This window comes from Panthera onca, chromosome C1 (assembly GCF_046562875.1).
Source record: "Panthera onca isolate mPanOnc1 chromosome C1, mPanOnc1 haplotype 2, whole genome shotgun sequence".
In the NCBI taxonomy this organism is placed as follows: domain Eukaryota; kingdom Metazoa; phylum Chordata; class Mammalia; order Carnivora; family Felidae; genus Panthera; species Panthera onca.
Genome location: NC_138346.1, coordinates 73,724,927 through 73,739,252, shown reverse-complemented (window position 1 = coordinate 73,739,252; position 14,326 = coordinate 73,724,927). Strand labels below are relative to the sequence as shown.

General features: G+C 35.3%; 1 protein-coding gene across 2 annotated transcripts in view; it reads right to left on the bottom strand.

Moving 5' to 3' along the window:
- CCDC148 (coiled-coil domain containing 148) overlaps window positions 1-14,326 on the bottom strand; it is a 246,819-nt gene that overhangs the window by 175,682 nt on the left and 56,811 nt on the right. The window contains exons 2-3 of one of the 2 annotated variants that reach the window (XM_060626781.3): window positions 4,844-4,906; window positions 3,537-3,658 (exon numbers count right to left, since the gene is read on the bottom strand). In XM_060626781.3, coding sequence (XP_060482764.2) covers window positions 3,537-3,658; window positions 4,844-4,904 — 183 coding nt within the window. In that variant the 5' untranslated portion in view covers window positions 4,905-4,906. The remainder of the gene's footprint in view (window positions 1-3,536; window positions 3,659-4,843; window positions 4,907-14,326) is intronic. The other variant, XM_060626782.3, reaches the window with a different exon arrangement.

Here is a 14,326-nt window from a genome sequence, read left to right as displayed (position 1 = left end):
AAAAAAGAAATTGTTAATTTATTTTCAAATATAACTAAGTATTCCAGATATAAGTTGAAGCAAAACCTCCTTATGTGCTCTAAATGTTAACATTCTATCATTCAATTTAAGTATGTTTACATTTAATATTGCCAGAGTATAGTGCTGTAATAATTAACAATGATTGTTAAAGCTGCTAATCTCATGTGCAAGGAAAAAACACATTTAATTAGTAAAAGAAGTAGGAAATAAACTGATATTTAATACAAATATTGAGAGAATGTGTTAACCATGTAACATTAGGAAGAAGTATTCTTCTTGAGCCAATGCACATTTTACAAAAATGTAAATACCAATACAAGAAAGAATAATAGAGATGACATTATTATCACAATCCTAGTTGGTGTAGACTGGTTGGTATATATCTTAGCATTCAAAACATTAAACAAAATAAACTTTAAGAATTATTTTTCATTTCCAGTTATCTAATTCCATTTAAGCCACGAGTCTTTTAAAGAAAAGTCCTATTTGGAAATTGTTCACATTTTAGAAGAGTCCATTAAAAGCAAAATGTCAACTTGCTATCTTCTAAATTAAATGAAAAGGTAAGACCAAAAATCATGTAAAACAACATTCCCAATACATCTTTCTTAATCCAGCTATACTAAAAAATAAAAACCGTAAAAGGAAAGAAGAAAGTATTCGAAAATGATGAGGTATCTAGGACACATTTTGTTCTCACTAACTGGAATTCAAAACAACAGATATTATAAAAATGCCTTAACAGGACAATTCCTTATCATTATGAATCTATGGAAACTAAAAATTGAACCAAAAAGCTTATCAAAATGATTGCTACACACTGTGAACCACTTTCACTAGTTGAAGACAAGGGATTTTTTGAGATTTGCCAAGTAATAAATCCCAGGTACAGTTATTCCTAGAAAATATGTAACTAAAAAGCTTCTTCCTGAATTACATTCTACAAACAACAAGGTTATTGATGTTATTTAAAATGTCAGTTGAAAGTGATCATTTGTTTAATCTCACAAATATGTAGCACAGTAACCAGAGAAGCAATCTAGCAGCTGACAGGGCTGAGAAATTACTGCCCTTGAACTTAATATCAAAACTTGAAAACCACATTAAAAATTAAAATTTTAAAGTATGTTTATTCTTTGATAGTGATTCTATCATCAAAGAGAAATTCACTTTGAACAAACACTGATTTTGACATTCAACCATTCCACATTCAGCCAGAAAAAAAATTGGTAAATGATGATGGATGCATAGAAGCATGGATTGGTGGACAAATAGATACATAGATAATATTTAAAATGTATGTGTATCTATATGAATATATATGTACATATTCCAGTACTGATAAGAGTGTAGAGAAGTGTCTGTGATGGTATCTTTATTAGAACAATACCTTGGGAAAGAACTTTTTTAAAAATAAAATTCATAGTTTTTAGCCCAAACATGCCAATCATGGGAATTTATCCTATGGGGGTAGAGGATTCTAAAATGTGAAAGGTGTCTCTGTATGAAGATATGTAATTACCAAAGCATGATTTCCAATATCATAAAACTGGATACAATCCCAATATCCAAAAATCAGGATAAGGTATGCATCTTTTTCTATTTGAAGTACTCATCACTCTTGTTTTTACTTCATTTTTATTGACCTTGAAATCCCATTTCCAATGTCATTGCCTCAAAAAAAGCCTTCCCACTCAACTAGGATCAAGTCCTATTAGTACACACCAGACAGCATGTTTTTATTATTTGATAAACACTGACTTTCCTCCTCCTCCTCTCCTGCACACAGTACATTCCATGAGGGTAGGGATGTATTTTGCTCATTATTGTATCGTTGAGCCACATAATAAATATTTATTTACTGGAGTAATTAAATATTATAAAGATTATGTGGCAAAGTGTTAGGGGGAAAGTATACAGGATTTCATGTTTATGTTTATCATGGGAGAAAATAAAAAGTGTATGTATATGTTTATGTCTCTATACATGTATGTAGTGTATATGTGATATAAATACAATGGATCAGAATATAAGTCAGAAATATGAAATAGTTCTATTAGGATGATAGTTATATAAGTGATTTTGCCATAAAATTTCTTTCACTGTCCTGATAATGTCAATAATATCAAATTATTTTAAAGTTATATCTGAACTGAACAAATAATGTCGTATTTGAGAGGTTCCCTTACTTGAGGGGATATAGCTCATGGATATATGGTAATTTCTTTAGAATAGGTATGAAATGTGTTTTGGAATCATAACATTTGCCCAAAAGATATTGGGCACCTGGGTGGTTCAGTCCGTTGAGCGTCCAACTTCAGCTCAAGTCATGATCTCATGGTTCGTGGGTTTGACCCCATGTCGGGCTCTAATCTGACAGCTCAGAGTCTGGAACCTATTTTAGATTCTGAGTCTCCCTCTCTCTCTGCCCCTCCCCCGCCCATGCTCTGTCTCTGTCTCTGTCTCTCTCTCTCAAAAATAAATAATAAAAATATTTTTAAAACATCTTAAAAAAAGGTATTAACCATGAACTGACTAAAATTTAAATAAAAACTGAAAAAAAAGAAAAAGAAAAAGGTATTAACCATAAAAAGCCATCGAAAACTAATAAAACACAAAAATATTAAATGAAAATAAAAACTTGTAAATTACTTAATACGTTACTTTGCCAAATCAGATTTTTAAAAAATAATTAAAAATGCAACCAAGCAATGAAAATGTTGTTTATAATGTACTTTATTATTTGCACAAGAGGGAAATATACTGCATGAGTAATCCTAAACCATACATGGTCCTAAAATACAGTGCACAATCACTTGCACCTAAACCCTTTTCAAATCTAGTCCAGGTTCACCTTTCCTGATATCAGGGCATAAAAGGAAATTGTAGGAAAGAGAGGCACCTGAGGGCATATTTGTATGATGTTGCAGAAAGAGCCTTAAATGATAATCCATGGCTGTCCCTTATTTGCAATTTTTATTGTTCAGAGCAAGTTAGAAATTGTTGAAAGCTAAAAGTAGAGGGACAGCTGGATAGCTGAGTGGGTTAAGCAATCAACTCTTGATTTCGGCTCAGGTCATGATCTCATGGTCTGTTAGATCGAGCTCTGCATTGGGCTCATAGCTGGGAGTCCACTTGGGATTCTCTCTCTCCCTCTCTGTCTCTGCCCCTCTCCCATGTGCACATGCATGCTCTCTCTCTCTCTCTCAAAATAAACTTTTAAAAAATAAATAAACTTTTTATAAATAAACAAATAAAAGTAAAGTTGAATTCATATCTCAGGGTTGTTATGAACATTACATGAGGAATGCATGTAAGCTATATACCACATTGTCCAAGAGCATTCAATAAATGATAGTTGCTATTCACTACTAGTAATAGTTGGAAGATTCTAAAAACTATTCAGAATGTTATTTATTTTCACATTTACTTTATAAATATGACTTTACTTCCTGGAAATTCAATTTTCCAAAACTAGAAAACACACATACACATATGCATAACTTCTAACTAACCTTTAGCTCTGTAGAGGCAGAAGCTAATTTTTTTGCTTCAGTCAATGCATGCAATTGTTGATAGTCTACTGGTTTATACTTGGTACTTCTCATTCCATTTTTCAAATGGAACATCAGATTGTCTGTTTTTCATCAAAAAAAGAAAATGACAAAGAAATAGTATCATATTATTGGAAGTCTAAATATAGTTATGGTAACATGTTGGTCTTATTTTTAATTATTTTTAAGCAAAAACAAGAATAAATATTACAACACTCATATTATACTTGAACCTCTATCTCTAGAAAATTTAAAAATATCACCAGTATATTTCTTGCATAAAATTACTTTTAAAAGAACATAAAGGGAATATTCCCATTTAAGTAAATATATTGAGAATTTTAGAAAATTATAATGCCAAGATACAAAGTATGACCATTCTTTTTATTTAAAAAGTTTTAGGCGTCAGGGCACCTGGGTGGCTCAGTAGGTTAAGCATCTGTCTGATTTTGGCTCAGGTCATGATCTCACGGTTCATGAGTTCAAGCCCCGCGTCAGGGTCTATGCTGACAGCTCAGATCCTGGAGCCTGCTTTGGATTCTGTGTCTCCCTTTCTCTCTGCCCCTAACCCACTCACACTCTGTCTCCGTCTCTCTCAAAAATAAACATTAAAAAGAAATGAAAAAATTTTAGGCATCAATGGTGAATATTTAAGTTTCATCTTATGAATGAAATTAAGTAGATTTTTTAAGTCATAGCTGCATTTCTAACAGAAAAATTGAAATAATTTCAATTAAATTTGAAAAAAATTGAAAACAAAACCTAAAATTTTAATGGGCCAAATAGGAATAAAATGATATAAAATGACCAAGCAGCCAATCTCCATCCAAATACATAAAGTGTCCTAGTTTAGTATGATATTAACTGTTTTGATAAAGTAAAACATAGGTAGGAGGTATTCATAGGCCAAGTAGCATAAAGCATAATAATCTGAGTAATCCAAACAAAAAAAAAATGCACTTTTGCCTCAATTATATGAATAAGTAAACTGTGTAATGTAAAGTAATTGAGATTAATTAATTATATCATGAATCTCATGACTTTAAGTAGGCTTCAAGTGATTTAAGGACAAGCACAGTAAAAGAAAGTATGGTTATCCTCATCACTATTGGAAAAGATTAAAGCATGCATTGCAAGGAACTGGAGAAACCTTTAATATGACCAAATAATGAGCTTTCCATTAAAATTTTGAAAATCAACATTCCAACTTTACATCATGCATCATCCACCATAAATCATAAAACAGATACGGAAGTAGAAAATAATACCTGGGCTATCATTTTTCTGAATCATCATGAATAGCTGGTCTCTTTTATTCATGTCCTCCATATCTGTCAAATAAAAAAAGACAGCTAAATTTCAGTGTTATTTTCCAAATGTTTTTAAAGATGGGTTAATCATACTGTTTTTTAAAACAAGGCCCAGGACTGGGTGCCAGAACTCTTTGTATTTAACTAAAATTTACTTCTCCACCCTCGAGAAGCTTCCTTCCATTAGTTTTTTCCCTCTATGCTTTTCCTGTTCTTGATCTCTCCTTTGAACCTCCAACATTTTAATCCCTTTCTCTTGGATTGCCTTAGTGACTGATATTTTGTGATTTAAAAATTGTGTAAGCTTTATCCTGAGTTCCTAGGAAAAAGAAGCTACATAAATTAAAGAATAAAGCAGTTAGCCAAATGACTCACTAGTAACATTAAACAAATCAGCATTTGTAGCAGACACTAGGATGTGCCGTCTATTTCTAGAAAGCACTTGATTCCCAGCTGTCACTTCCTTCAGGGTTAGACTCAGTTTCAGAGAGCTACCTCGTCCAAAGGTATACCATTGCTGGGGCAGCCTATACCCAATGACTGAGCAAGGCAGAACTATAAAGCCCCACCAGTTTGGGCCCAGTGTGGGTCACCCTGATGGGCAATATTTGATCCAGATCTTCTGGCAGGGTTGACCCAGACTTTATCGGACCTACATTGAAACTGACTTTTTCATCTGCCCAATCCTGCTGCTGCTTCTTCCTTTCACAGGTTTGGATGCCTAATGAATACACAGCACCCTAAGCTCTGCCTCAGTGTCTCCTTCCTGAGAACCCAACCTGCAATAGCACTGAACTGAACTGACATCTTTTTTAGGGCACCTCTGGGGCTACAGACTAGTAAAGTGGTTCTTAAGTAACAGTATCCATTTTTCACAAATTTTGTTCCATATCCACTAGGTTGAACTACTCACATCTAGTAGCTTTTGCAAAACTAACCTTGCTAAATGGAAGAGAAAGTAGTACACATACACGACTTTGGAAACTGCCAAGTTCCCAAGAATCATGGTGATTGCCCACTAGCTTTTGGAATATAGGGATGAACTCCAGTGTATAATAACTTCTACAAGGAATCCTTGTTTCAAGCCCTCAGTAACATTGACAATCCTCTCTATAGTCTGCTTTCTACTGACACCTACAACTTATGTTAGGATTCTTCTTTTTGGGGGGAAGATATTGCACATCCAATCTATCAACCTGTACTGCCTCAAGCCACCATCACCACCCGCCTGATGGCAGCAGCAGTTCCACTTTGTACCCTTATAGTCCATTCTTCAAACAGCAGCCTGAGCAACCCCTTTAAAAACTCTAGTCTGACCCTGCTGAGTCCCTTCAATGGCTTCCCATTTACTCTTTAAAATAGTGCCCAAACTTCTTCAAGAGGCTTATAAGGCCCTCCAAGACCTTGTCCTTGGTCATCTCCCCATTCTCACCTCATCCACACATTCCAACCACACTGGTCTTTCTATTTCTCAAACATACCACGTTTATTTTGCCTCAAGGTCTTCCCACTTGCTGTCCTCTCTACCTTACAGACATTTTTTTTCCTCTTTTTACCTGGTTGGTTCCTACTCAGCCTTCAGCTACACCAACATGTTGTTCTTCCTCAGAGAGACTTAACCAGACTTCTCCGTCTAACTAAGGGAGGATGCCTTGTTTCTCTCTCATCCCATTCCTTCCTTTCCATAATAATTTGTATCAGTCTTCACATCTGCATGTTTCCTGATTCAATATCTGTCCTCCTCCACAAACTTGTGGCCTGTGTGCGTCTTACTTCTGATTGTATTCCTGGTATCTAGCACAGGTAGTAAATGCTCAATAAATATCATTTGAGAAAAACAATGAAAGGTAGCTGGCAGTAGCTCAATGTCTTCTAGCCCCCCAGAAGGGCTGCGATAATAATTCCTTAGTTCATACTATACCCTCTTTCTTCCAACAAAAAACTTTCATTTTTTATAAGTCTGCCTTAATAGCATAGCCTACAGGAAGAAATGGCACATTTACATGCCCTCAGAGGCCATCGGGTCAATGAGAGAGTGAAAATCATAGGGACTGCAGAAAACATGAAAAACTGAAAAGCATTCCATGCCCAAAGATAATCAAGTACATCTTTTTTTTCCTTTTTTCTTAACAAAGGTACTGCACAAATAAAGTGAGTGTCCAAAACAAATGGATGCTGCACTTAGCAACCTGTCTGTGAGCTCTGCCTACCACATCTCACCTCTGGTTTTCATCTCAATCTCCCACCCGTCTGAGCTGACTATCCCCATCTTGGAGAGACCTCGCCAATTCTTTAATTGATTCACTTTAGGTTTTCCTCAGTGGGGAGCCCAGCCCCCTCAGATTTACGACTCATTTGTCTTGGGATTTAGATTGCAGGATCGAGGCTGTGAATCAAAGTGGGGTTTTGCAGACTCCCTTTAGGTTACTTTGATCTAACATTGATTAATTTGTTCCTCCTGATGTTCAGAGAAAAGTCATGAAGTCCAAACATTTCTCACCATTTCTACATGGTTCAAATATTAATTATGACCATAAGAAACTTATAATATATTCTGGGGGCACCTGGGTGGCTTGGTCGGCTAAGCGTCCGACTTCGGCTCAGGTCATGATCTCACAGTTTGTGGGTTTGAGCCCCGCATTGGGCTCTGTGCTAACAGCTCAAAGCCTGGAGCCTGCTTCGGATTCTGTGTCTCCCTCTCTCTCTCTGCCCCTCCCCCACTCATGCTGTCTCTCTCTGTCTCAAAAGTAAATAAACATTTAAAAAAAAATTTTTTTAAAGAATACATTCTGGAAATCAAAATTGCAAAAAAAAAAAAAAAAAATACTACTCTGCCTTCATGAACTTGAAATCTAGTTTGGTTGCAACTGTACAGAAGATGAATCCAAAACACTTCTTGACCTACATTCTTTAATATTTATATATAAATCATAGTTACTTACTACTTACCTTTCAGGGATGTTGAGGACCTCTGAACTAAATAATTATTAAAGTGAGATAATATAAAACTGATTTAGTTATAGTGTTTTTTATATCAGTGGATTAAATAAACATTCAGATTCAGAATCTGAAAGGTTTGCATAAAATTTAGCTCGTCCAACTTCTCATTTTAGCATGAGATGGTTGGCAGCCCAGAAAAATGACCAAAATCACAGAGAACTTCAAGTCCTAAATCATACTCATAACACAAAAATCTCTGAAAATGAAGGTTTATTTCATAATCACTATTGTGGCCAAATCCAATCTGAGCTGAAATCATTTGGCGGCAAATTTGACCCAGACTGAAGTTTATTCTATTTAATGTGGACATTCATGCATTTGTGCAAAAGTGTCAATATGTTTCTGTATGGGGTGCTACCCAGATACCATCGGTCTTAAGGAATATAGGGCAGATGCTCTATATCACAGCTCTAAAAATCTGAAAAATTGACACTACATCTGGCACCACAGACTTCAGATAAGGGATTATGAAGCTGTACTAAAACAAGCAGCCTCTGATTCCCAAACAAGCATATGTCATCTAGGCCATTTCAACTTTATGCTTACTAGTGAAATTCAAAGTGGCTACTTCAGCTGGCCATTGAGATGCTTTTGGCTGAGTAATGGCCACTCGAACAGAATTTTCCATGTTACATAATTTTAAAGCTTTCACAGTTTTAGAAATTATTTCATGTTCACATTACGTGACATTTTAGAAATTGCTTATGAGTATTATCAAAATGTTAAACATTTTACAGCTATTCAATTACTGAAAATATTTTCCAGTAATATGTTTCTATGAGAAGATTCTTAGAGTGTAGGAAGAACGTTTTGATATGTAATGTAATGATAGCTTTGCGGTAGCTACAGGATTGAATCAAGATTTTAATATAAAGTTAATTTTTACAGACTTGATAGAGAATCTAAACTCAAAAAAAAAAAAAAAAACCATGACCTCAACTAGTCTCTATGGGGTAGGTAAGCTTCTCTAGAGATGAGAAAAAAATAGCAAAGAGATCATTTATATAACAAGGTAATCTTTTTACAGTGTGAAAATTTGTATTCCTCTCTTTGCTGAGAAAATCTCTTTTAATACACTAAGGAAGAAAATGTCAGTTGTACTTAGGCTTAAAATTGTACAATGCATGGATAATTTGTGAACTCTAAACTGTCTAACTGTATAGATATGTAGATTAGCCAATCATCCTGTGAGGGTAAGTTTTCAAAATTGATAGGGCTTCTGCCAGGCCAAACAGTGTGAGGACAACACCAACGTGGAAAAATATCTTGGATGTAGCATCAAATTATAACCTTTTTCATATGAAAGATCTCATGACATTTCAAACGTTAATTCAAATACTTTGGCCTAAGTTTAAGCAATATTTTTCTAGCATGCAGAATTCCCTTTTAAATTCTAAGCAGAATGGTGCATATTACTTCCATTATGAAACATTTTATATTGTAGTTAGCATCAAATAAAAATATTGTCCTGGAAAAACTAATGGAACCAAGAGCGAATCCATGAAGGTTAATAAAAATATTTAAATAAAGTGTTCAGTTACATAATAAATATCTCATATTCAATTCAAACATAATGGAAAAGCTCAGACTCAAAAGAGCAACTACAACTAAACGAATAAAAACAAAATCCCTAGGAAGAAACTGTACAAGAAGTGTGTAGCACTCATACCCTAAAAACACCCACAAAGGCTTATTAAAGGAAATAAAATTTAAATAGAGAAAAATAATTCTAATTTTGTGTATCAAATATTTAATAGTGGCAATTTGGGGATAGCAGGATTATAGTTGATTTTGGTTTCCTCTTTTTGTTTGAGCAGAATTTAGAAAATATTTTTTACACGAAGAAGAAATATATATTTTAAAAAATACTGAGCAGGGGCAATAGTTATTTCACTATATATGAGGGGAAAAGATACCACAATTTCTATATTTTACCAGTCAAAAAAGAAACTGGATTTTATGACATCAAGAATCCTTTAAGATGTGAACTTGTATATATGAGTATAATTTTCCATACTAATACTGAATTGACTTATTTCTCACTAGTCTTTCTATTAAAAAATAGGATATGTTAAGTACATTTGTAGAATTTTATAGAACTTGAAAATGTTAGCATTAAAATACTCACAAGGTTATTTTTTAATGCTGTATGAGGAATAAATATATTAAACTCTTCTTTCAATTATTAAAGTACTGGCTGGGGCATCTGGATGATTCAGTCAGTTAAGGGCCCAACTCTTGATTTGGACTCAGGTCATGATCAGAACTTCGTGAGATAAAGGCCCACATCAGACTCCGTGCTGACAGCTAAGAGCCTGGAGCCTGCTTTGGATTCTCTCTTTCTCTCTCTTTCTCTCTCTCTCTCTCTCTCTCTCTCCCCCTCCCACCCTGCTGTCTCTTACTTTCTCAAAAATAAATAAACATTAAAAAAAAACCAAATGCAATCATGATACATATATAGTTCTCCCCCATCCATGCTCTCTCTCTGTCTCAAAAATAAATAAACGTTAAGAAAAAAAAAATTTTTTTAAATATTTTACCCTTATACTGCAAAAAAAAAATCCATAATCAGACAAAGGAAATCTACAAAATATCTGCCTTTTTCACAATTCATATAAATTTGCTTTTGAAGCAAATTCTACATACAATCAACCTTTCTGTTTATCCCTATTTTTATGTCTATAATATCTCAAAGAGGAGAGTCTAAATCAACCTCAGTAATGAAAATGATTAAAATAAAAATCTACTTATCCCATATGCTTTTCAATAAAAGACTGGGGAGCAGAGTAAAGTAGAAAGAACACAATTAATTGAAGCAAGGAACCTAGAAGTTTCTGAAGGACTTTAGAGTTCCACAGAGAGTGGAAGTAACTTCAGGGGAGCCTCTCACGCTTTTATTCCTGCTACATCCTCAAAGCTGTTTTAATCATTTCAAAAGCACAGGAGAAATTGCATATGTACCTAGTTTAAAACAGTACATAGTAAAAACAAAGGGTGGGGGATGAGGAAAATTTCCAGACATTGAGGAAATAAGGGAATAGATAAATTCACAAAGCTCACATTTATAGCCTCAGAAATTCTGACCTGAAGCCATAACAACAGTTTCAAGCTTTGGGGAAATTAGGTAATTATTTATTTATTCACATTTATTTATTTGTTTGTTTATTTTAGAGAGAGAGAGAGTGCACATGCATGAGCAGGGGAGAGGAGCAGAGAGAGGGAGAGAGAGAAAATCTAAACAGGCTTCATGCTAAACACAGAGCCCAATGTGGGGCTTGATCCTAAGACCCTGGGATCATGACCTGAGCTGAAATCAAGAGTCAGACGTCCAACCGACTGAGCCACCCAGGTATCCCTACATTATTTGTGAAGAAACACTATTTTGTCCCCAGTTTTTTCCATAAGGGTGCAACCCATCAAAGAAGAGTATTAAAAGTGATCCTCTGTTGTGAAAAGATTCACCACTTGCCCTTCTTGACTTGCCACTTTGGACATGCTTAAACTGGAGACTTTGTCAACCTTCTTCTGATACAATTTGGGAATCCAGTTCCTCATCCTATATATCTGGACTTGAAGTTAGAAGCTTATCTGCTTCCCCCCATACCTTTTACCCTTAACGTTTCTGTCAATAGAGGAGTATCATATAATTCACCACCTCCAAATCTCGTGTCAATTTTTGTGGTAGCATTTTATCCATTCTCCTGGCCCTAGCTACCATCACACAAGTGCCTGAATGTGTGATGCCTCAAAACCTCCAATATTTCTGATCTACCAAATGTTTTCTTTTGGCTTTCCAGACAAGGTTCAAATTCTGTATAGCTGACAATGACCTTTTAAATCTAGCTCTTCTCTATTAGCCTCTTCCTTACCCATTACCCTATATGCACACTACACTTCAGCATTCTCAAATTATTTGAAGATCCCTGAATACACAATGCTGTGGTAGACAGAACAATGACCTCCCCCAAAATGTCCTCATCCTAATCCTCAGCACCTTTTAATATGATATGATATGTGGCTAAGGAGAAATAAGGTTGCAGCTAATCAGTTAACTTTAGCTATAGAGATTACCCAGGTGGGCCCAATGTAATCACAAGTGTCCTGCAAAGAGGAAGGCAGGAGTGTCATAGTCGGAGGAGGAGATGTGAGGTGAAAAGCAGAGGTCAGAGAGAAGATGGTTTTGAAGATGCTACTCTTCTAGCTTTGAAGATGGGGGAGTGGGGCCAGACTCAAGGAATGCAGGCAACTCTTAGAAGCTGGAAAAGGCAAGGAAATGGATTCTTCTGTAGAGCCTCCAGAAGGCATGCAGCCCTACTGAAACCTTGATTTTAACCCAGTGAGACCTATTATGCACCTATGACCTCCAGAATTATAACATAATAAATATGTGTTGTTTAAGCCACTAAATTAGTAGTGATTTGTTATTTAGCAATAGGAAATTGACGGTGCTCTTTCACATCTCCTTACCTTTGCGCATGCTGTTACCTATGCTTGGAATGCCTTTCTCCACCCCTGCCTCTCTGGCCAATGCCTACATACGTTTCAGTCTCATTTTAAGCATCTAACTGGAGCTTCTCAATACAGGTAGAGATTATTTATCTCTTCTCTTGTGCTACTATTGTACTTTTGTATATCCCAGCTGATGCAGTTATTCATTTATTCAATGTTTATTGAATATCTATTAAAGACTAGACTAAGGGATATAGAGTTACTCAGGCTCTGCAGAGAGACCTGCCCGAGGCATCTTCTCTGAAGTAGCCCCTTTCACCCTCAATCACTCTTTATATCCACAATCTAATTATTTCCCTTCATAGCACTTAACTATGTGGCATTATACTATGTATTCATTTATTTATTTGCTTATTGTTCACTTCTACAACTAGGATGTATGCTCTATAAAAGCAAGGCCTTTAGCTGATCATCTCTATTTTTCCAGAGGGCCTAAAATAGTGTAGGTCATATACTAGACACTCAACAGGTATTTGCTGAAAAAGCATCAAGTGATTGCATTACAGATCATGAGCCTGCTCCTAAGGCATGGTGCTATTAGAGGCAAGCACATAGTTTTTACATCCTCTTTTCCAATTTTTAAAATCTAGGCTCACTTGTATGAGATGAAAGTTATTATCAAAAACAAAACTCCAAACCAAAATGGTCAGTGCACTGAGGTATATGTCAAGAAGTCCTACTTTATCTTGGTGAGTTTCAGCACTGATTGTAAGTTCATGTTAACTTATAGTTGAAGGTGTCCCTTGATCAGCTATTCAGCTGCCAATCACAGCACATAACACATTTGTGTCATCTTACCTCTCCAAGAGTTTGGGTAAGAAGGCCATGCTTTGCAAAGTACACACAAATTATCTGGTCTTATCTCCAACAATATACTGTTCAATGAAAAAAGCAAATTTTACCATGATATTTACCATATGATACCATTACATAAACCTGCAAAGACACATACACTGTATTGCACAAACACACCCCACACACATGCATTCTACAAAGGAAAAAAGTCTAAAGAATATACAAATAGTCCAAACTAGAATGCAGCTGGAGGTTGGTTTCAAAGGGGACTCTGATTATCTGTAGTGAAATCTTTGCTTTTTTACAAAGAGAATGCATATATATATATATATATACATATATATATATATATATATGTAATTAAGAGCAATAAACATAACTCCCAAAGATCTTATTTCTAAATAATTATATTATCTATTGTAGAGTTAATACAATTACATTTGAGTTTATAAATGATTATCCAGTGGGTTCTGCTAGTGAGAGCTCCAGAGCCTAATGACCCAACCCCACCCATTTCTGCACCTGCTAACACTTGGACTACTGCCAAAGGACCTTGACACTCCCATGTTGTAACAACCCTGTGAAGCCCAGCCTGAAACATCCAGTTAACTTTATCTTTAATTTTGAATATAAGCAAATAATTTCCATACAAATTTGTTGTGCCTTGTACAAGAAATTTCTTCTGACATTTTCTCTAACAAAATGATTCAAAATACAGTATTTTTACATTTTAATTAATGGCCACAAATGCACTGCTCATTCTTTTGATTACAAGTTTGTTCATTAAAAGACTATTAACATCAAGGCCATAAGCAAGGTTATAGAGTTCAACAATTAAATGGATTTTTGATGTGCTTTCTACCATTACTGCTGAGGAAATTGTGTCATCTTAATTTTAAAATTGTGGCAGACATAGCTTGGTGCTAATATCCATTCTCCCTTTTTTTCTTTCCTAGCAGAACCCACTTTTGTTCAGGATTAAAAGATTGGCCTTCCTTGATATCCCTGAGACGCTAAGTGACCATGTGACACAGTTCTAGTCAATGGGATTTAAGCAGACAGAGGTCTGCTGGGAATTTGGGGATAAGACTTGTCTTTTCATATGAGCACCACCCCTTCTTCCCTGTCCTTCCCTCC